Here is a 20,145-nt window from a genome sequence, read left to right on the forward strand (position 1 = left end):
CAAAAAAAAAAAAAAAACTGGTGATACAGTTTTGTGAGTCCGAACCGATAGTAACGCTGGCGCCGTCAATATGAACAAGGAGGAACCGTCGACGGCCGGGAATGAGATCGATCAGACTAGTTCGAGTAAAATCGCAGCCGGCAATTCCTCCCGCGTAAAGAGTGACGTGAAGGCGTGCGGATGATTTGAAAAATACATGGTAAAATAGAGTAGTATCGTACCTCGTAGCAACTAATCGCAACGAGCATAGTAAAAAGTCGAGTCCCACACAAACGCCGTTAATGCATCCACCCATGGTAACAAAGCCATCTAGGTATCCAGTATATACTCCTATGAGTTTTGTCAAATATCGACATAACCAAGCCATCGCTAATTAAGTGCAAATAAATCCCATCTCACATCTCCTCTACTGACTATACAGACCATGAGAATGAAATGCAGCTACAGGGGGTAACGTCCACGCCTCTACCCTCTAGGGAGAATATATCCCTAGGAATCGGGTCACTGACACGCTGCGTGATAGTCCCCTTGGCAGGTTTGCCCACTTCTTCGACTATGAAGGCTACAGGCATTCCATTCTCAATAACAGGTTCTTTATCCTGACCATCACTAGTGATTCTGTATTGCGTACACGTTGCTGGAGCGTAGTCGCCGTTATTGTATGAGCGTCTCTCCACAAATTTCACTAGTTTGGGATATGGTTCCTTAAATTTGGGCAGTGGTGGCTCATCCGGCGTTGGTGTCGGTGGAGCAGGAGAGAACGGGCTAGGCATTGAAGAGATCGAGCTGGGTGTTGAGGTAGTTTTCGGTGGTGTGAATGTCTGGTTCGGGTACACGAAGACCTGCAGTGTAACGTTTGGCCAAGTGCAGATCCATGGCTTGTCGCCTTCCGTGGCCGCCAGTCCCTTTCTCGAGAAGCGAGAGTTATCCAGGCCAGGGAATGGTCCTTTCATGTGATTCCAACGCCGCTGAGGGCCCGACGGACTAGGAAGTGCGAGCTGATCTTCCCGAACCATGACCGTCTTGTTGTATTTCACTTCAAGAAACCAAGCCGGACCTCGGTTGACTTCTTCCGTGTCCTTTACCAGTCGCATGGGCTCGAAGTCAGGAACGTTCGGAGGCTGGGTTCCGTAGATGAATTTAGAGGCCTTGGGATCAAAAGGCCTAAATTTCATGGCATAGTTGGAGACATCCGCCGCACCAGCAAGTTCGGTAACGTTCATCGAGTACCAGCGGAAAGGCATATCACAATTCCAAGCGGCGTTCTGCTCAAAGCCCTTGATACAAGCCTTTGGCACGTTGTACTTGTCCATTGGCGGAAGGGAAAAACAACCTGTTGCCAGGGGAGGCAAACCCTGTGGCAGGTGCTCCAGAAATACAACATTATTCGTGTTCGGTTGATTCTTATCGGATTGTCTGGAACAAGCGAGTTAATACCGTAAACCAATGCGGAGGAGTAAAATACGGTTTGTTGACTTACCCTTTACCCTTGGGAGAGGTATTGTGTCTGGTCACAATAGTCCCAATTACAGTACCCATCACCACTCCCATGATAACAATTCCAGCGAGTAACAGGCATATTGTCCAGTACGGCACAACGCCCCACAGCTTCTTTTTTGCCCTCCGTTGCCACTTGCTCAGGGTTGGCTTTTCTGCAAAATCGCGGGCTGCACCATTAATTTCGTGATAGCTCTCCAGAGAAGTCCTACTGCGGATCGAGGATCCGGCTCCTCGAGGCATACCAGCCAGGTCTTCTGTGGAGGAGAACTCGGGGTTCCGAGTCGCAAGACCAATTCCACCAGCACCGGGAATAGGCTGAGCCGGGGTTGAAGTTGTTAATCCATTCGCTCTAGCACCAGCCCCATCGGTAGCATTGGCAGCTGAGACAGTGTTGTCGCAATCAGCTGCTGGTTTATGTTGAAAGGGTTCTTCAGGATAGCGTGAATATGGTGGGAGCTCTTCCATGTGACCGAGCGGCCCGATCAAGTCACCTGCATCCTCGCCATCCGGCCCAATTTGCCTGCGGTAGCCGTTTCCCATGCCATTGAAGCCTACGGGAATGCGCTGCTGAGTTGGATCCTCGGAAGTAGTAGTGCTCTGGGTGTAGAGAGCGTATGGGTGAGTGGGACCGCGGGTTCCATCAAGTGTCTCTGAGGAAGGGCCGGTAGAGGAGGTAGCATTACTGTACGTCCTCTGGGGATACATTTGATAGGGATGAGACGGCGGTGTAGAGCCCTGATATAGAATATCGCCTTGCACTGGGCTGCTCGACGAAGATGACTGTCCTACACGAGCGGACTCCAGCCCGTCATTTCGAAGGGTCAAGGAATCGTGAAAGCGTGGAGGTTTGGACGTGCTTGACGGTCGGTTGAAATCGGCAAACCCCTTCATCGGGCTGGGCGCAACGGGTGGAGGTGACCGAGGAAGTCTGGGCAAATGAAATCGACTTGCCGGCGGTGATGGAGGCGAGTTCAGATTCGGTACAGCTGGCGGGTTGTTGACTGCCGGGCGGAAACCGTCAGAGACGGCGTGTGTCGCCAAATCGTATTCATCGTCGCCGAGCGCATTTTCTGCCGACACTCGTCTTGATCTCCTTGTTGATGCCCTCCTCTCCGACCTCTCTGACGTTGAGTTCCTATCGGTAGAAGGCATTATTACAATGGGAATTGGACGTTGGCTTTGCGTCGTCTTGCAATACAGTCGGATAAACGGCGCTCAGCCTTTGGCATCGGCTGGTGACGGAGTCACGAGAGAGCCGCAAGAAGCAGCGCCGCTTCGTGCCCGCCTAAGCTGTCACCAGGTAGGGCCGTCGACACTCGACGCCGACGCCGTGCTGATCAAATATGAAGAACAATTCGATTCCGTCGTGGTCGGTCGGGGTCGAGTCGACTCAATCCAGGCAAGACGTTGGTCGTGTATTGAGTTATTGAGTCCACAAATACATCAAACAGCCAAGCCGGCGATAGTGACTGATGGAATCGAGAAGCCGTCTATGTGGAAGACACTGCGGATGTTTTTTGTTTCGTTGTGAGGACTCTGGGTGCGTGGTGATGGCAGTGACAAACGTTCTCTGAGCATCACCGAGATGGAACGGGACTTGGGGGGAGGCGGAGCAGACTGTTTGCTGGCTGGCGCCATGGCGGTGCGCTTGGCTGAATGCACCAGAGTGTCACTACCACTACCACCGTCAGGTCCAGAGTCAGCGCCGAACAAACACCAATCGAGAACTAACGACGGGGGACTGAGGTGGGTGTTCGTTTCGGGAACCTAGCAAGAAGTGGGCAGAGCCCGTGTTGGAGATGGAGCAGGACCGTGAGAGGCATGGCAAGCAAGGGGGGGCGGAGAAAACGGGTACGAGGGAGACGACGCCATTGGCTAGCGGTCATGCACAGCTGGGGCCAGAGGGGGGCCTTTCCAAAGTCTGCTTGCTCGGGATTCGATTTCCAGTCGTCAGTCAGCCAGTCACTTGCGCAACAGCATGCAGCCGTCCACTTTTGTCTCAATGATCCAAGATCCGGGTGCTGGCCTGGCCTGACGGGGCAATTGCCAGATGCCCGTCGGAACCTTGGCAGGCCAACCGGCAGGCCTTGGCCGCTGGACAAGGAGACGAAAAGGCGAGGAGCCCTGGAAGAGAGGCGGAGGACCAAAGCACAACACGGCACCAGCAGCAAGGATTGGACGGACCACTTTTCTCAACCACCAGATCCACCTCTCCTTTGTCGACTCTCGAGTGGTGGAACGGATATGTTCGGATTCTGCGCGCCAGACGGGACCGTTTCACTGGCGCTGATGTGAGACGGTAGACAGTGTCGTATTGTACATACAGCACAGAAAAGGTTACGGAGTTGGGGAGTACGGAGTGTGTAGGCCCCAAAACACGCTGAAATGTCTCTTGCCGTGAAAAAGGGGGGGAAAGGCGACACACTGGCTGACTGCTTACAGAGTTGGGCAGACAAACACACAGGCACTGCGGTGTGGTTCTACAAAGTACTCCTTGGACATTGCCATGTCCCCGAACGACAGCCTCACAAGATGTGCCATTGCGCAGGACGAACAGACCGGACGGCGTTGCCAGTCATCCTTTTTCAGGAAGGTGATGACAATGAAACGGGCGAGAGAGGTCGATGGCGACGGGACATCATAAACCACTCTATGGGCTAATTTGCATGATCCCATGCTGGTCGAGGCCTTGCTCCAACATTGACTGCATTGGCTGAAACCTGTTAAAGTTGAGATGTGACGGTCCGGCCTGGTCGTTTGGATGGGAGTCGTAAGGCCCAGCTTACAGACTCCTCTCTGTGCTCCGTATTCCAGACTATTTATTGCACAACGGCCTTGGGTTGTATCAAGCAACAAACGCGGCACCTCGATCGAGTTTCGATCCCCTCTCTCCGCCGTGGTCTCTGTCTTGATGCAACCCTCTCCACTTTCAGCGAAATCTCTTATCGTACTACAATACGGGTCTAAAAGACTCAACGGGCAGCTGAAGCAATGCCGACTCTCTATCAAGCTCCACATCTCGGGAGAAGGCAATGAGCGAAGCAGCATCCGACCGAGTACTCCAGGCACAAACAAACGGATGCTTAAATTCGTTGAACCCAAAAGCCAGACCCCTGGCTACCGGATCCATGAAAACAAATGTATGTACAGTACTAGTACTCCGTACTTGAAGCCCAGCGCGAAGCGTGCAAATCTCGAGGGCCCGTGTCGTAATCCGTCCCGCCGTTCAGATGCTTGTCGGCCCAAAAAGCGCCCTCCTCGGTTCGGTGGGCTGAAACTTCAACCTTCTTCTTTGGCTGCGGCACTGCAACTGGAACAAAATACTCTAGGATACACAGTATCATACCCTGTGCTATTACTAGTATATGTAGTACTACTACTAGTGTACATATCATCTATCGTAATGGTCGCGCGGCATGGGGCAACTGGACAAATCAACCCATTTCCCCAGATTTCAGCGATCTGGTTCCTTGAAATGGGTCGCACAAGGCATTCCCACCACAAGGCCGGCTCAGCAATAGCAATAGCCTCCCTCACGATGATCCCGGTCCTAACTTCCCCAGGCATGGGCAGGTTTTGCTTCGAATCTCCGGACTCTGTCCCCCGGCTCCGCGACTGTGGCATCCGCTCGCCAAGAAAAAACGCAACAGATACTGTATTGCTAACCACTCAACCACGTCATTCGCCATTGTTATTAGTACTTGTACATATGCCCTTGGCCATTTCCCGTCTGCCAAGAGGTCGCCAAGCCGAGGCACGAGGTTGGGTTGCGACAGACCAGGACTAGGACCGATCGCTGATGTGGCCAGCATGTCTGGCATTTGTTTGCCTACTACGGAGTAATGTGCGGAGTAGTCCACATCATAGTCCCTGGAGGGTTCCCCTGAGGTGATAATGCCCGTGAATGCACATGTTTCGGCATTGCAGTGTTCGACTATGACCACAAGAACCGCCTTCCGGTTTGCACACGGCCTGGCGGTCGGGCCTTGGATCGAGCACGGTGTCGGTACAAGAATGCGAAGAGCGACACGTGTTGAAAGAGGGTTTTCCCCATGTTAATTGGATTCGCTCGCGTCTTTCTTGGGTGCGAGTGGGTTCGCCAACTCCAGGAAATCAAGCCAGCAGCCTTGATGAAGAGGATATCTTTATCCCCTATTAGCTGAGCATACGCGGAATGCTTCAATGACAATCCCAGTCAAAATCATCCCCGTTTCATTGAGCCTCTCTCGTGACAATGAAACATGGAAGATGGACTGCCAACACTAAACCGGAGACGTTGACGGCACAACAACGTTTCAGGTCAACGGCAAGATGAACACACGCGCGGCTATGGCATGACTCTAAAATTATCCATACGCGCATCCTAGTAATCCTTGGTGATGAACAACGGTGACCGTACTGCTAGTACTTTACATAGCCTGAGATGACTCCTAGCTTTTCGTTGGCTCTTGGCGATTCTGCCGTAATACCCGAGATAAAGGTTAACAGATTTGAGTGATGGCTATGCTGCCGTGGCACGTGGATACTGTTGGATGATGGGAGAAACACCACCATGCTGATGGCCAGTTGGTGACTTTTTGGTGACGGCATCTTCAACATACTATCCGCCTGTCCAGCTCGTTATTGACAATGCCCACAAACTGCAAGAGTCGGCATCGAGACACAACAACGAACGACGGAAAAGAAACACGTTTACAGTGAATGTATTATTATCCTTGGGTGTCGGGCCATTGTCGGCTCTCGTAGTGACTACAGACATGTTTGATGAAGCTCTTGGTCGGTCTCCATGCAATATCCTGCTTCCAATTGGTGTATTGACGACTTTGCCGTGCTCGTTTGCCCGGTTATTCTCGTCCCTGACATCAATCGATTGAAGATGCCCTACGGATCTGTATTCCAGGCCGTCCAAATAAGCGAAAGACGGCCATTGGTCGTCTCTGCCCGACGGCGCAAATTCCATCGCTTCGACCCGACAAGTGTGGGTTATGAATGGCATGTCCACGATCCAACGTTCTGGGCGTTCAACGGCCGCTCGTTTATGGTTCGACACGAATGAAGAATGGCGACATGGCACAATGACACCAGTGCTACTCGGGCCAATCTCAGGAGACTGTGTGCCGTGGCGACGCAGAAGGGTTGGCCGTCCACGCCCAAAGCTCACGATGACCCGAGCATTGGACCCAAACGGCGCAACTTTCTGGTGCCAAGCCATCATTTACGGCAATTGTCATATGTCTTCGGTTTGACCTTGACATAAGCTGTGTCACTCATACGCAGACGTGTCAATTCGAATGTGGATAGCTAAGGCGCATTTGTCGGTCCTTGTGCTTCGTTGGTGTCGGGTAGCTACTAATATGACGGCAATGCTGTTGCAGGTTTGCAAAGTTCCCATGCCAGATGATTCCGAGTTAAAATTACATTAATACATGCTTCAATACGACGTGCTGGTCGATGATTCTGCTCTCATGCAACTCTTCAACATTTGTGCACATTTATTACATTGAAACCGAAGCATCCTCTTGAATACCCGAGCATCATCACCACCACCACCACCACCACAAAGCTATTGGGCCACCATGGTGTCAGCATCGTCAGTCGAATCCGTCTCCTCGGGGCGCGCAAGGCGAACCGTGTACCCGGCGGGCCGAATGAAGACCATGGACTACATGTACTCGATCTGGCCGATCCCCCGGAATCCCAGCTGGATTTTGCGATTCGTCTTGTACATCACGGGTGCTCCTGTGGCGTCCACATATATCGTGGGAAAATTCCCACGGTCCCGCATCGACGAGACTTACTATGTATACGATCCTCAGCAGATGATGTATACCGACCAAGGTGCATATGTATATTGGGCCACGACCCGAGGTACCAACGACCTCTTTCGCTATTGGGGTGTCGCGAGTACCTATTATACGGAGGAGGCGGCGGATGGCGCGCCGGCGAGTGTTGTCGAAGAAGCTGCTGGTGGAAGATCTCCTGGGAAAGAACCTCTATCGAACTGACAGGAGGCGTAGAGGCCTCGCACGCTTACTTATGCTGGGCCGGGAGCTACATTTCGTTGACTCATTTTGGTATGATGGAAGCATTGACATTGTGGAATGGATGACACCGCGGAGGGTTAGTGACGGGCATGGAATACTTGGCAGGATGCATTTGAAGACAGCATGGCAGATTGACTTGGTAGTGAGCCTTGCGTTGAATCAAGCTACAATGCGGATTGAGCTACGACAGGAATTCAGACGGCATCAGACGCCGCCCTGGCGAGATGATGCCATTCTGTTGACTTGATCCCCGATACTACTTGGGTCTCATAAATGTTCAGGACTCTTCATTATATGAATGCCTGTCCTTAGTGAGCTGCGGAAACCTCCCGGATACGAGCTCGACCCGGCAGTTTTCGCAGACATATTGCCTATCGACGGCGGCCATATGAGCAGGTTGCGATCTCATCCGTCACTTGCCCGCCAGGACAGCGTCCTTGGATTCACATCCCCGTCAACATTGCCCGAAGCAGCCCAATTGGTGCCAGTACCCAACAAGCAATGGCCCAGTGCTGTTGGTTATGGGTAAGCCAATCATGAGTCCGTTGGCAAGTTTGCATTGGCAGCCCAAGTCCTGATCTAGGGCTGAGGCTGAGCCTAAGGCTGAGCTCGATCTGCCCTGGTCCTTCCGGGCCACTCCCAGCTCATCGGTCCCCCGGCTTGTCCTACCTTGGTATTCGACATTGTCCACTTTCGCAATCTCGTGATGTGCCCACTGCCTGACAGCATGTGGAGGCTAGAGTGTTGGTTGCCTCTCGTCACGGAGCCCATCCGTGCCTGCCAGCCTAGTGTGTCGTATTCCTCTGCACAAAACAGCATGGAAGAAGATCTGCGCCCTGGAAGCCTATCGTCCAGCGAGAGTGAGCGTTGGGTTCCAGTTTGTGGTTATAATCGCTGGACTAGGTTGAGCTGATTGGACAGACGGATCATGGATGACTGTAAAAGCGCACTGGTCTCGCCGGGATGAGGCAAACCAACGGACAGTGTGCAATTTAAACTCGTAGATTTCGGACTGAGTCACTTGCACGCAAACATAGTACATCTCTGATGCGCAAAGTTTGCTTCCATGCAGTGGCTGTATCGCGAGATAGCCTTTGGCGGCGCGCAGCCATGCCGCAGCCATGAATCACAACCCCCAAGCTTCTTATGCGTCATGATGGGTGTTTTATGTATAATTGGGGGTTAGGTTAAAGAATTGAATAAAAATAAAGATGAATAACTGCATTGGTTTGCTCGCCCGGGATGTATGTTATAGATGCAAATGTTGGGGCGCAAGTTGTAACCGATGACTCAGAGGACTGTGCGACCATGCCAAGCGACACTGGGTGGTTCGTCCGTCCTAGGCACTCCAGTGTCCAGGCTGGTGAAGTTGTCAAGTCCTGGTGGCGCCAATATCTCCGTCTAACTTGATTCATTGATTCGATTAACTTGAGGGCACTGCACTGGCCGACCCGTAGATCTTGCTCTTCGCCACCGTCCTCTCCACTATTGACGTCGTTCGTCGCTCGACGATTGACCGGAGGAGTCATGATGCCGTTTTGTACACTGCTGATGCCAATGCGGTCCTGCTGCCTGCTGCCTGCTGCCTCCAGGCTTGCGTGCCATCTGGAGGTAAGTTGCTCGGCGGGCTTACTCTTTTTGCTATGCGCTCACGCCCTACCTAGCAAGTACCTGGTTATTAGGTTATATGTATTATATTATAATATATTTATATATATTTTAAGGTAAAGAAATATATTTATATATACTTTAAAGTAAGTAAATATATTTATGTATATTATAAGGTAAGTAAATATATTTTAAAATAAAAATATAAATCTTATTATAAATTACTTAAATTTCTAGGTAATAGGGCGTGAGCGCACCTAGCAAAAAGAGTAAGCCCGCCGAGCAATTCACATCTGGAGTGCATGACCAGCACTGCCTTTTTGTCGGTGAAAGATGCACCGGACATGTGGCAGCCGGCTGTCAGCCGCGTAATCTAGGCTGCAAGTGCTGATATCTGGACATATAAATAAGGCTGCCGTGCAAGTCTGTCTGACCGTCCAAGGCCCAACTTCTTCATTTAATTATCTTTTGTCTTGCACTTAATCTACCTGGTCGTTCTTGCCCGCCGCAAAACAGCTTGAGCCTTGTTCTTGTGGCGACGAGGAAAGTGCTAGGTACTTACTTACCCAAGATCAACGGCACGCGGGATACTCCAACAAGTCGCCGTCTTCTTCTTCCAACGAACGCTACGTGTTGTGACGATAACTTTCTGGTTGTTGACCACCAGATCCTCTACTATGGATTTCTTCCATCAAGTCAAGCAAGCTTTGGACGCTGGGCAAGAGGCTGAGCAGCCTACACCGACGAGCAATGGAACTGATATACCAGGCGCCCCTTCACCCCAGTTCGCACTGCTGAATTATCTGTTCCCGGGGTACTCCATGCTCATGTCTGCTGCACATGCCTACGTCGGTGTCGATTTCAACTCGTATGTCCCTATCCTGCTCGGCGTCATCGCCGCATCAGTGGCATGGAATTATGTCAAGGAAGAGTTCTGGGTATTCTTTGAAGACTACTTCATGTCATCAGTCACCATCCGTACCGATGACGAGATCTACAACATGGTCATGCTATGGCTCTCGAAACAGAAATTCTCGCACAACTCTCGCCACTTCGTAGCAAATACCAACATCAATTCTCGAAACCGGTTCATGTGCAGCTACAATACTTCGGATTCTGAAGAGGAGGATGACGAAGCGGCAGACTCTCCAGTTAACACAACCACTGGCCTGTCCAACGACCTGAAGCAGGCTCTCCACTACACCCCGTCCGTTGGCACGCACTTCTTTTGGTATAGACTGCGTCCTCTAACATTCGAGCGTGTCCAGAACCGCGAGCAGATTCTCGGCATGACGGCGAGCGAGAAGGAAGAGCTGCGGATATCTTGTTTGGGGAGAAATCCCAGGATTCTGAAGGAACTGCTACTGGAAGCGAGACAACTGCACATGAAGAAGGATGATCGCAAAACCGTCATTTATCGCGCAAATCTTGCCGATATCTACTGGCAGCGGTGCATGTCGCGCCTAAATCGACCCTTTTCAACAGTTATTCTGAACGAGCATGTGAAACAGGACTTGATTGATGACGCTGCTGATTATCTAAACCCCATTACTCGTCGGTGGTATGCGAATCGCGGCATTCCGTACCGAAGAGGATACTTGCTCCATGGACCTCCTGGAACTGGTAAGAGTTCCCTCAGTCTCGCGTTGGCAGGATACTTCCGCATGAAGATCTATATCGTCAGCTTGAGCTCTGCTGCGGCTACCGAGGAGAATCTCACCTCTCTTTTCCATGAACTACCTACTCGATGCGTCGTACTGCTTGAGGATATCGACAGTGCTGGCCTAACTCATACCCGCGAGGACTCTCCCGCTCCTCCAGCTGTTCCCGGACAAGTTCCATCACAAGTCATTACCTCTGCCAACGGCACTAAAGCGGCTACTCCACTCCCGGTCCCCCCTGGTCGTGTCAGCCTCTCAGGTCTACTTAATATCCTTGATGGCGTGGCTTCCCAGGAAGGCCGTATTCTCATCATGACAACCAACCATATTGAAAAGCTCGACAAGGCACTTATCCGTCCTGGTCGCATCGACATGGTCATTCCTTTTGGTCTGGCAGACTCCCCTATGACCGCCTCCATCTTCCGTTCTATCTATGCACCGTACGAAAGCGAAATTGCTTCCAAGGTAAACGCCAAGGATTCAGACTCGGAAGCCAGGCGGGCTAGACTTGCTAAGAAGCACGCGCAAATCAGCAAACGTGTGGACGAACAGGCCAGGCAGTTTGGAGAGAAGATTCCAGAGTTCGAGTTCAGTCCAGCAGAAATCCAAGGACTGCTGTTAAAGCACAAGCACGATCCAGAAGGTGCGTTGGCTGCTTCGGGCATCTGGGTTGAGCAAATGAGGAGGGATAAAAAGAAGGAGAAGGCGAAAGAGGCTGAGAAAAAGAGACAGGAGGAACAGAACAGAAGACAAGAAGAGAAGAATGTAAACGAGGATACAAAGGACAAGACGGGACAGGAGGACAAAGAGACTGTCTCGCCCGAAGGGGACGCTGAAAAAGCATTTGAAAAGAAAAAGCTCGATAAAGACAACTTGACTCCTATGAAGTCTGATAACCCAAAGAAGAGTGCGTCGGATTCCGGGTATGAAACCACATAAAGTCAGTTAATATATTATAAAGCGTTTAAGAAATTTATAAAAATAAGAAAATTACTTAATATTAGTATATATTAGTATATTAACAGGTTTGTTTTTTCGTGGAGTCAGAGACTCAGCACGAGCAACTTTCTCCTGCTCAGCACGGGTAATTACTCCCGTTTCCTTCTTGCCACGCTTGCCTCTACGACTCGGAGTCTCGGAAGCAGTGTCCTCATCATCAGACAAGGTAATGAACCGTTTCGATCGCGAAGAAGAAGAAGCGCCACCAGCACCGGTCGGCTTAACCGGAGTCACGGGCAATTCGGACCCTACGGGGCCTCCAGCCTGCTGCGCGGCAGAAACGTACGGACCGGTCGACAAAAGCAAGGAAGGTGGAGCACGATCGACCAAGATGACAATAATTAAAGTACTAGTTACGCCAGAGGGAATAGTAAATAAACCCGCCCTGTAACAATATACTAATAGCAGCCAACTCTTCAAGTTGAACTACGTGGTTAAATCCCATGTTATTTTAGCTTCCTATTTTCCCCGGAGGGTCTTTAACAAACACTGCGGCTACGTTACCAGCACGTCTCCCAAACACCATTCCAGCAGCCAGTCCACTCCCACCAGGGTAATTCATATAAAGTGAACCTCCCATCGTCTTCCCACCACAGTAAATTCCACAGCTGGGAGGGCCACTGGATACACGTAATATTTGAGCAATACCAGGGTCTATCTGAACACCACCAAAGGAGAAAGTGATGCCTGCACTAACCTTGACATGCCCAAAATGGTCCTCCATCTAGCGGCAGTATTTCGAAGTTTGAGCCTCGTCACGGTTCTAGTCTTCCAGATGATACTTCCCTGCGTGTCGCAACGCTGTCGACCCATAGAACGTCAAGTGATCTGGCTGTTGGAGAACGGCGCGGCCAAAACTTGGCACCACGTAGTTGTACCAGTTGTACATGCCCGCTCCTTTTTCTACAAAACGATCCGCATCCACATTGATCATGAGGATCGAGAGGGCATCCCGACTTGGTGACTTTGGAGCGACAGCCGGAGCAGAGCCCCGCCGCTGGGGCATCACAGGTCTGGATACAGTATTCCAGGCACTCCAGGCACTCTCCGGCGTTGAGAGGCGTGCCACGGACCATGACCATGTTCTAAGCCGGGCGGAGATACGTGGTCCTACTGCGAGTGTTGGCTTCAGGCCCGGTGGCGGCAGCTATCCATTCGTGACGGCTTGGGTCGAACGGAGCGGCCGGCTGCGACATGGAGCCTTGCCGTGTCCGGGCTCCGCTTGACGGAGTGAAATGGTGTTGACAAGAATGATTGCGTACCAGCCTGCATCGCTGCCTCCGTCATGGACGGCTCTATCGTCCCGAGCTGTGAGGCACGAGTTGTCCTGCTGCCGCCCGTGACTCTAGGCGCTTGTCTAACGGACGACGCTTTTCGCTCCGTCTTGCTTGGCGAAGACGACGGCAGAGACGCCGACATTGCTACTGCCGGTCACTATAATATCAAGTTTTGACAGAACTTGACTAATTACGTCGGTCGTTCTGTAGCCCATGTATTCTTGGGCGAGGAGATGGGGTTGGCTGGCTGCGGAAAGGGGTACTGTCTGGTAGTTTGTTGACACGGAAGGGTTGCAGCAAATCAGCTCATAATCACTGAGCTACCAGACAATTTACGAGTGAGTCCCGTGCCCAAGGAATGACCGCAATCCGAGCCGCAATGGGGCTATTCCTGGGCTATTCATAGCATCCGTAATAACGATTCTGGCAATTCAAAATAGGTCGTCGCCTCGCTGCGAAGTTAATTTTGCACAAGAAAGAAATGTGAACATGCGTTGCTGCCTGAATGGAGCTAGGATTCGGTTGGACAACTATTGTAAAAGATGGGCCATGCCATGTTCATCATACCTAGATACCTATGTATTTGTATTGGCGGCGTAGAATTTGTTGTTTCGACAGCAATCCAAGTATGGCGTCATAATGGCCTGTTTTCAGGCCCCGATACGCTAAATCTGTCGTAGCCGCCAATTTATACGCCCTAAAGAGGCTGAGCCACTGCACATGCAGCTTTTGAGACCCTGAAATTGACGTGAGGCGGTACGCAGGCAACCATGTTATGCCAACTCCTCACGGCCACGAACGCGTAATCTAGGCGGCTTGATTTGTCCGACGAATGTGAGTAGGTAATAGCGACCGTTTCCTGACAGCCTTGGATAGAGTGCCATCAATACTGCACACATGACACTGGCTGTCGGCAGTTGTTGGCCATCTGCAAGGTGTTCCCAAACCCATGCCGTTTGGTGTGTTGCACACAAACGGCATCAGCACTCGACTCGCTGTCGCATTGTGGCCATTACAATTGCAGGCACATGTGGCGTTATGCGCGGCTCAAACCAGGTTGCATGGTACGGCTGGCGCTCAGCCCAAACAAAGATACACAGCTGTGCCATGGACGTCGAATCACGGCGGTTCGGCGAAGAAATTGCCTCAGAACGAGGCAAGCAGAAGGAAGATGCGAGAATTAGCCAGGAACTGGGTTCAAGGCTAGCATCTTGGCCCACAAACTACCTAGGTAGTCATGATGACTCGCCTAGATCTTCCGTTATCAATCAGTAGATGATCAGAGACCCCTGAAGGGAGCGTGAATTATATCCAGATGACCCAAACGTCTCCACTGAATAGAGCTGAGATGGAGTCAATTGAGGGAATATCAAGAAATGTGTGTCTCGGCAAGACTTTCCCATTCATGATGTGGCCAATTCGAGGCAACGTTCCTGCGCGGCAACAGAAGCTCCTGCGTCCACATGCTCTTTTTCTCTCAATCCGTTTCTCTTGGTGGTTGGTGGTCTGGAGGTGTGACTCTGGGTGTTCGTGCTCGGACCGTGAACACAAGAGCTGCGCCTCATGTACCCCAAAGTGTAGGAATCTTGGAAGAGGCTAAATTTCCGAGACAATCTCCCCCAACAACAAATTCAACCTTGGGCTAACAAGCGGTTTCAGGAGGCAAGCTGCCACCTTGTTTGCATGGTCCAAGCCCACTAGCTTGCACGATCTCGCCCAGCTTTCGACTGTGTACCACCCAAGAGCTGTGCGGAGATCTCGTCAATTTGTCTGTTCGTCTTCGTACGGAGGACTCCGTTATCAAATGCTGGCAAATCCACAGCAGTCTCTGTGACACGGGAAATATTGCGTTACGAACAAGCTCCACAGCCATAGGAAACGAAACAGATGATGGCATAAACCTGGCCTAGACAAAAAAAAAAGAGAGATGTGTTAGTAGCATGTCACCATGTACCAACCAGGTAGATATTGTAGATAGGTGGTGTGGGGGGCATAATACATACAGAATTAAAATGAAGAGAAATTGGTCTGAAGTGGCGTCTCGCATCAAATCCCGTCCCGAGTCCCTCCCAACACTCCACCCCCCCTGGCAGAGAGATCCGCTCCTGGTTCGAGAAAGTACATGTCAAGACGTATCTTGATTCTGCTGGCCATTCAGAAAAAGGGCGGTGAAAATGATGGCGCTGCAAGAGTCTAGTCTGGTCCAACATGGCCCAACTTGGGCCAAAAGGTCGACGGTTGTCAGCGTGAGGCGGGACGAAGCATGTGGATTGAGCTTGGCTGGGGCGGACCAGACGTAATAATTGTCAGTCGACACCTTTCTTCCCTCGTGCTCTAAACAAAAACGCCCCTCCACCCGTCTGTTGTCTTCACATCTGTTTTCACTTCCCCTTCTCCCAAGCTCTTCCTGCTCTCCTTTACAACATGGCTTCGCGTCCCCAGAACATTGGCATTAAAGCCATTGAGATTTACTTCCCCAGCCAGGTATGTAGTTAGGCCCTGCATCGCATAGGCCTCTCCTCCGTGCCCCTCGCCCAAAAAAAAGTCGAGACATGCAACAACCCACCCAAAATTGCTGCCCCTCCCGCCGCCGACATCGCTAACTCGCGTTTTCGTTTTGCACCCTTGCAGTATGTCGAGCAGAGCGAACTCGAGAAGTTCGATGGCGTCAGTGCCGGAAAATACACCATTGGCCTCGGCCAGACCAAGATGAGCTTTTGCGATGACCGCGAGGGTGAGTTGGACTCTCTCCGCCTGACCGACCCGTCTACCCCTTTTGGATTCTTCATGAGGGTCTGCATGTGAAGGGGACGAGCCCATGCAGGAAAAGGCTGCCTCCGCGCCTTGATCTGTCTGTGAAACGCTTCATGAGCTGACACCTGCCGCTGCTAGACATTTACTCTCTTGCCCTTACCGTTACCTCGAACCTGCTCAAGAAGTACAACATCGACCCCAACTCTATTGGTCGCCTGGAGGTTGGCACCGAGACCATTTTGGACAAGTCCAAGTCGGTCAAGTCTGTTTTGATGCAGCTATTCGGTGACAATGCCAACCTCGAAGGCGTCGACACCGTCAATGCTTGCTACGGCGGTACCAACGCCCTGTTCAACAGTGTCAACTGGGTAGAATCCTCCGCCTGGGACGGCCGTGATGCCATTGTCGTTGCTGGCGATATTGCTCTGTACGCCAAGGGCAATGCTCGCCCTACGGGCGGTGCCGGTGCCGTGGCTATGCTGATCGGCCCTGATGCCCCTGTTGTTATGGAGCCCGGCCTGCGAGGCACCTACATGCAGCACGCCTATGACTTTTACAAGCCCGACTTGACCAGCGAGTACCCCTACGTCGATGGGCACTACTCCATTAACTGCTACACAAAGGCCCTGGATGCTGCCTACCGTGATTACTGCAAGCGCGAGTCCAAGCTTGCCAATGGCAATGCCAACGGTACCGATGCTAGCAAGACTCCCCTCGACCGCTTCGACTACCTTGCTTTCCACGCCCCTACTTGCAAGCTCGTGCAAAAATCGTACGCCCGACTGCTGTACCATGATTACCTCGCCAACGCCGATGCTCCCGCCTTCGTTGAGGTGGCTCCCGAGCTGCGTGACATGGATTATGAGAAGTCTCTGACTGACAAGGTTGTTGAGAAGACCTTCATGACCTTGACCAAGAAAAAGTTCCAGGAGCGTGTCCAGCCCGCTACCCAGGTTGCTACTATGTGTGGTAACATGTACTGTGCTAGCGTCTGGGGTGGTGTTGCCAGCTTGCTGTCCTTTGTTGACCCCAAGGCCCTGGAGGGCAAGCGAATTGGTGTCTTCTCATATGGATCTGGTCTGGCCTCGAGCTTCATGTCCTTCCGTGTTAACGGCAATGTTGAGGCCATTGCCAAGAATCTGAACATTCCCTCTCGTCTGGAGGCCCGCCGTGCCGTCCCTCCTGAGACTTTCGATGCCGTAAGTCTGTCTTGTTATCTCTGGCCCTTGTGCTGTCCAGCTGGCTGACCATTTTTGTGTATTTAGATGTGCGAGCTCCGTCATCAGGCCCATCTGAAGAAAGATTACACCCCCAAGGGCGAACCCTCGACCATCATCTCTGGCACTTACTACCTGGAGAAGGTTGACGATATGTTCAAGCGCGAGTACAAGGTCCAGGCATAAACGCGCCAGCCAAAAACTAAGTAGACCAGCCATGTTGCTTGAATTTTGCTTTGCATGACACAATGTGACCAGTGGAGCCTCGCATATCTGGGTATCTGGGATCGACATATATGGACACCAAAGAGGAGGCCGACCAACATGACTTATCATTACGAGGCTAGACGTATTGGGGACTTGGGCATGTCACTGGGCATATAGAAGCAGGGCACACGGAAAGGGTGCATATTATAGGAATAGCCCTCTAATTGAGCCACCGAGGAAATGCTGATGGAAGGGGACCTCGTGGCTTGTGTAAATATCGTATTTGGGCTCCAAGAAGGAAAGTTTAGTGTAGCGTCTGATAGAGCGAGGGACGTCACGACTTTAGAAAGAAATACTAAAGTACCAATATATGAAAAGAAAACAAGTGCACGCGCGTGACGTTTTCTAACGATTGGAATATCTATGGTATCTACTATTAATATTGTACAATACAAGAAACCCGCAACGACCACGGACAATTCACCGTATAGTACAGGGCTTCATAATCTTTCCCAGCACAGGTAGAAGTATGCTGAATACCCTAGTTGTCGCCCTTGTACTTCCACTCGGCCCGGCGATGCAAGTGGTAGTCCTTGCTTTTTATAGCCTGCCAGATGCCATACAGCCCTCCCACAGGCCACCTGCTCTTGAGCGACTGCTTCGTACGCTTGCGCTCCTCCCGCGCGGCATCAGCGTCGATCTTGACCTTGTCGTGGACAGTGGGCAGCGTCGTGGCGTGGTACTTGTCCCGCAGGGCCTGGTACCAGCCTCGGTTCTTGTCGTAGACCTTCCAGAACTCGTCCTGGTCGTAGTATGTATGTGCGTACAGCCACTTGCGCCCGCCCAGCTGGACGAGCTTGTCTTCCAGGGCGCGATTCTTGGTGACAAACTCGTCGTGGTCGGCGGGGCCCCATCCCCACAGGCCAATGTTGAGAATATCCTTTGGAACTGTCGATCCGTCGGCGGCGGTTTCCGTCTCGCCGGTGTACGGGTGGAAAGTCGGGGGGAGAGTCTGCCTGAGCGGGCACAGCCAGAGGGGCCAGATGCCGAAGGCGTCGGTGGTGTAGTTGACGAATTCGTCGGCCTTGTCGTACGGCAGGGCGAGGTCCTGGACGACGAAGCGGGCCGATTCTCCTGAGGCGTGCAGCGCGCGGTACAGCATGCGCGTGTGCATGAAGTCGTCGAGGAGCCAGCGCGTCCAGCGGTTGAAGGGCACGTATTTGAAGTATGTCCACCCTTGGGCGCCGACCCAGAAGCCCGCGCGGTCGTAGCGGAACAGGTATTCTGCCAGGGGGATGTAGTCTACGACGGAGGGGGGAGCAGACGAGGCGGTGGATTTGGTGCGGTCCTTGACGTGCAGGTAGAACCAGGGGTCGCGGGCACGACTAAAGGTTTGTATTCTGGTATCGGCCGGTTTCTCGTCCGTCATGGTGCCCGTGATGACGACTCCGTGGTCCTTGGAGAACAGGATGCCGTCCACGTAGTCGTTGTCGGGGTTCTGCGTTTCTGCGCGCACCTTTTCCACGGCCTCTGCCACGCTGGCGGTGCGGTGGTATGTCGTCCGCACGTACTTCTTGGCCTCGATGAGCTTCAGCTCCATGAGCGTGGTGATGCCCAGCGTCCCCACGGATCCCGCTGCGCCCTGGAACAAGTCTGGCTTTTCCTCCTTGGAAGCCCTCACGACGTCGCCATTTCCCAGGACCATTTCCACGTAGTTGATGGTCTCGTTGAAGAAGCCGTGCTTGAAGGAGCTGCTCTCCCCGGCTGTCCCGGCGTAGCCACCACCGGCCGTTATGCCGGGGAACTCCATGACCACGGGGGGCACCAGGCCGTGACGCAGGGTCGACTCGACGAGTCTGTCCATGGGGACATTGGGCTCTACCAGCGCCGTGCGGGAGTTGCGGTCGACGCCGACAACGTTGGACAGGGCGCTGATGTCGACGATTCGCGCGCCGGGACGGGGACGGGGCCTGGTGCTGTTTGTCGAGCCATGGAAGATGCGGTAGGACTCCTTCTTGTCGAAGAAGCCGCGCACGGCGGTGGCGATTTTGGCCACGGCTTGCTTGTGGCGCTCCATGGTCGGCGCGTGGGAGCGGCTCGGGGCGGCGTGCAACCTGGGAAATTTTGGTGTTGCGAGCTGGAGGTCGAGCTGATGAAGCTTGGCGATGTCCTGCCTATTGGCACGTGGGCCGAGTTGCGATTGCGGATCTCGAAGCTCCGAGCTGCTTTGGACCGGGTTCAGACAACGACATGAGGTTAGTCAAGCAGATTAGTGAAGATCCGCACTGGGCTTCATCAACTTATTTCCGAATCCAATGGCTCCTTGATGCAATCAATTGCCATCATTGGAGTAGCGTCGCCTCTCGCGAATTGTGCCCGGACAACCTACAACAAACCGCAACAGTACGTATCTCGGAAGCATTGAGGTTCGAACCACGGTCCAGATATTTGATTTATTTCAACTATTTGCTACAGAAATTTACAAGATCGATTACCCAGCCAAGATTCGCTGAAAACGAGGCGGAGCGCAAGGGGTGAGATCATGGAGGGGATGTTTGTCATTATTGTTAACTCCCCGCCAGCTTGTTATGTCTATGAGTTATGTTGTGGTCTTGATGTATTCTTCAAACACATTTATTGAGAGGCATAGGCACCTGGAAAGTGTTTGCATCTTTATTCAAATGCACTTTATCACGACTTGACAAATTGCCAATTCACTTCATAAAAGACACTTGTGATTCTTCACCCCCCTTCCCTTCCATTGAGTCAAAGCCTGGACGAATCAAAACTTGACATGGATCACTAACACGCTACAAAACGCTTCTAGGCCTCTACATGTTTCTGTCTCATATAACTTTCTAAGCAGGTACAAATCCAT

The 20,145-nt window shown here is 52.1% G+C and overlaps 5 protein-coding genes across 5 annotated transcripts; 3 read left to right on the forward strand and 2 right to left on the reverse strand.

Annotated features, from left to right (window-relative positions):
- Window positions 1-413: 413 nt before the first annotated feature.
- Window positions 414-2,652, reverse strand: MAA_02022 (proteinrelated to glucan 1, 4-alpha-glucosidase; the record flags this gene model as incomplete). The annotated part of the gene is made up of 2 exons (XM_007820020.1): window positions 414-1,416; window positions 1,481-2,652. The coding sequence occupies 2 exons, from the start codon at window positions 2,650-2,652 to the stop codon at window positions 414-416; spliced, it is 2,175 nt and encodes a 724-aa protein (XP_007818211.1).
- A 4,424-nt stretch (window positions 2,653-7,076) lies between these two features.
- MAA_02021 (uncharacterized protein) lies at window positions 7,077-7,505 on the forward strand (the record flags this gene model as incomplete). The annotated part of the gene is made up of 1 exon (XM_007820019.1): window positions 7,077-7,505. One exon carries the CDS (start codon window positions 7,077-7,079, stop codon window positions 7,503-7,505), a length of 429 nt encoding a protein of 142 aa, XP_007818210.1.
- Window positions 7,506-9,829: 2,324 nt separating this feature from the next.
- On the forward strand, window positions 9,830-11,752 carry MAA_02020 (uncharacterized protein; the record flags this gene model as incomplete). The annotated part of the gene is made up of 1 exon (XM_007820018.1): window positions 9,830-11,752. The coding sequence occupies one exon, from the start codon at window positions 9,830-9,832 to the stop codon at window positions 11,750-11,752; it is 1,923 nt and encodes a 640-aa protein (XP_007818209.1).
- A 3,761-nt stretch (window positions 11,753-15,513) lies between these two features.
- MAA_02019 (hydroxymethylglutaryl CoA synthase) lies at window positions 15,514-17,246 on the forward strand (the record flags this gene model as incomplete). Its single annotated transcript, XM_007820017.1, has 4 exons — window positions 15,514-15,573; window positions 15,721-15,823; window positions 15,982-17,042; window positions 17,109-17,246. The coding sequence occupies 4 exons, from the start codon at window positions 15,514-15,516 to the stop codon at window positions 17,244-17,246; spliced, it is 1,362 nt and encodes a 453-aa protein (XP_007818208.1).
- A 562-nt stretch (window positions 17,247-17,808) lies between these two features.
- Window positions 17,809-19,344, reverse strand: MAA_02018 (galactose-1-phosphate uridylyltransferase; the record flags this gene model as incomplete). The annotated part of the gene is made up of 1 exon (XM_007820016.1): window positions 17,809-19,344. The coding sequence occupies one exon, from the start codon at window positions 19,342-19,344 to the stop codon at window positions 17,809-17,811; it is 1,536 nt and encodes a 511-aa protein (XP_007818207.1).
- Window positions 19,345-20,145: the final 801 nt, after the last annotated feature.

Source organism: Metarhizium robertsii (assembly GCF_000187425.2).
Source record: "Metarhizium robertsii ARSEF 23 chromosome Unknown MAA_Scf_1, whole genome shotgun sequence".
Taxonomy (NCBI): domain Eukaryota; kingdom Fungi; phylum Ascomycota; class Sordariomycetes; order Hypocreales; family Clavicipitaceae; genus Metarhizium; species Metarhizium robertsii.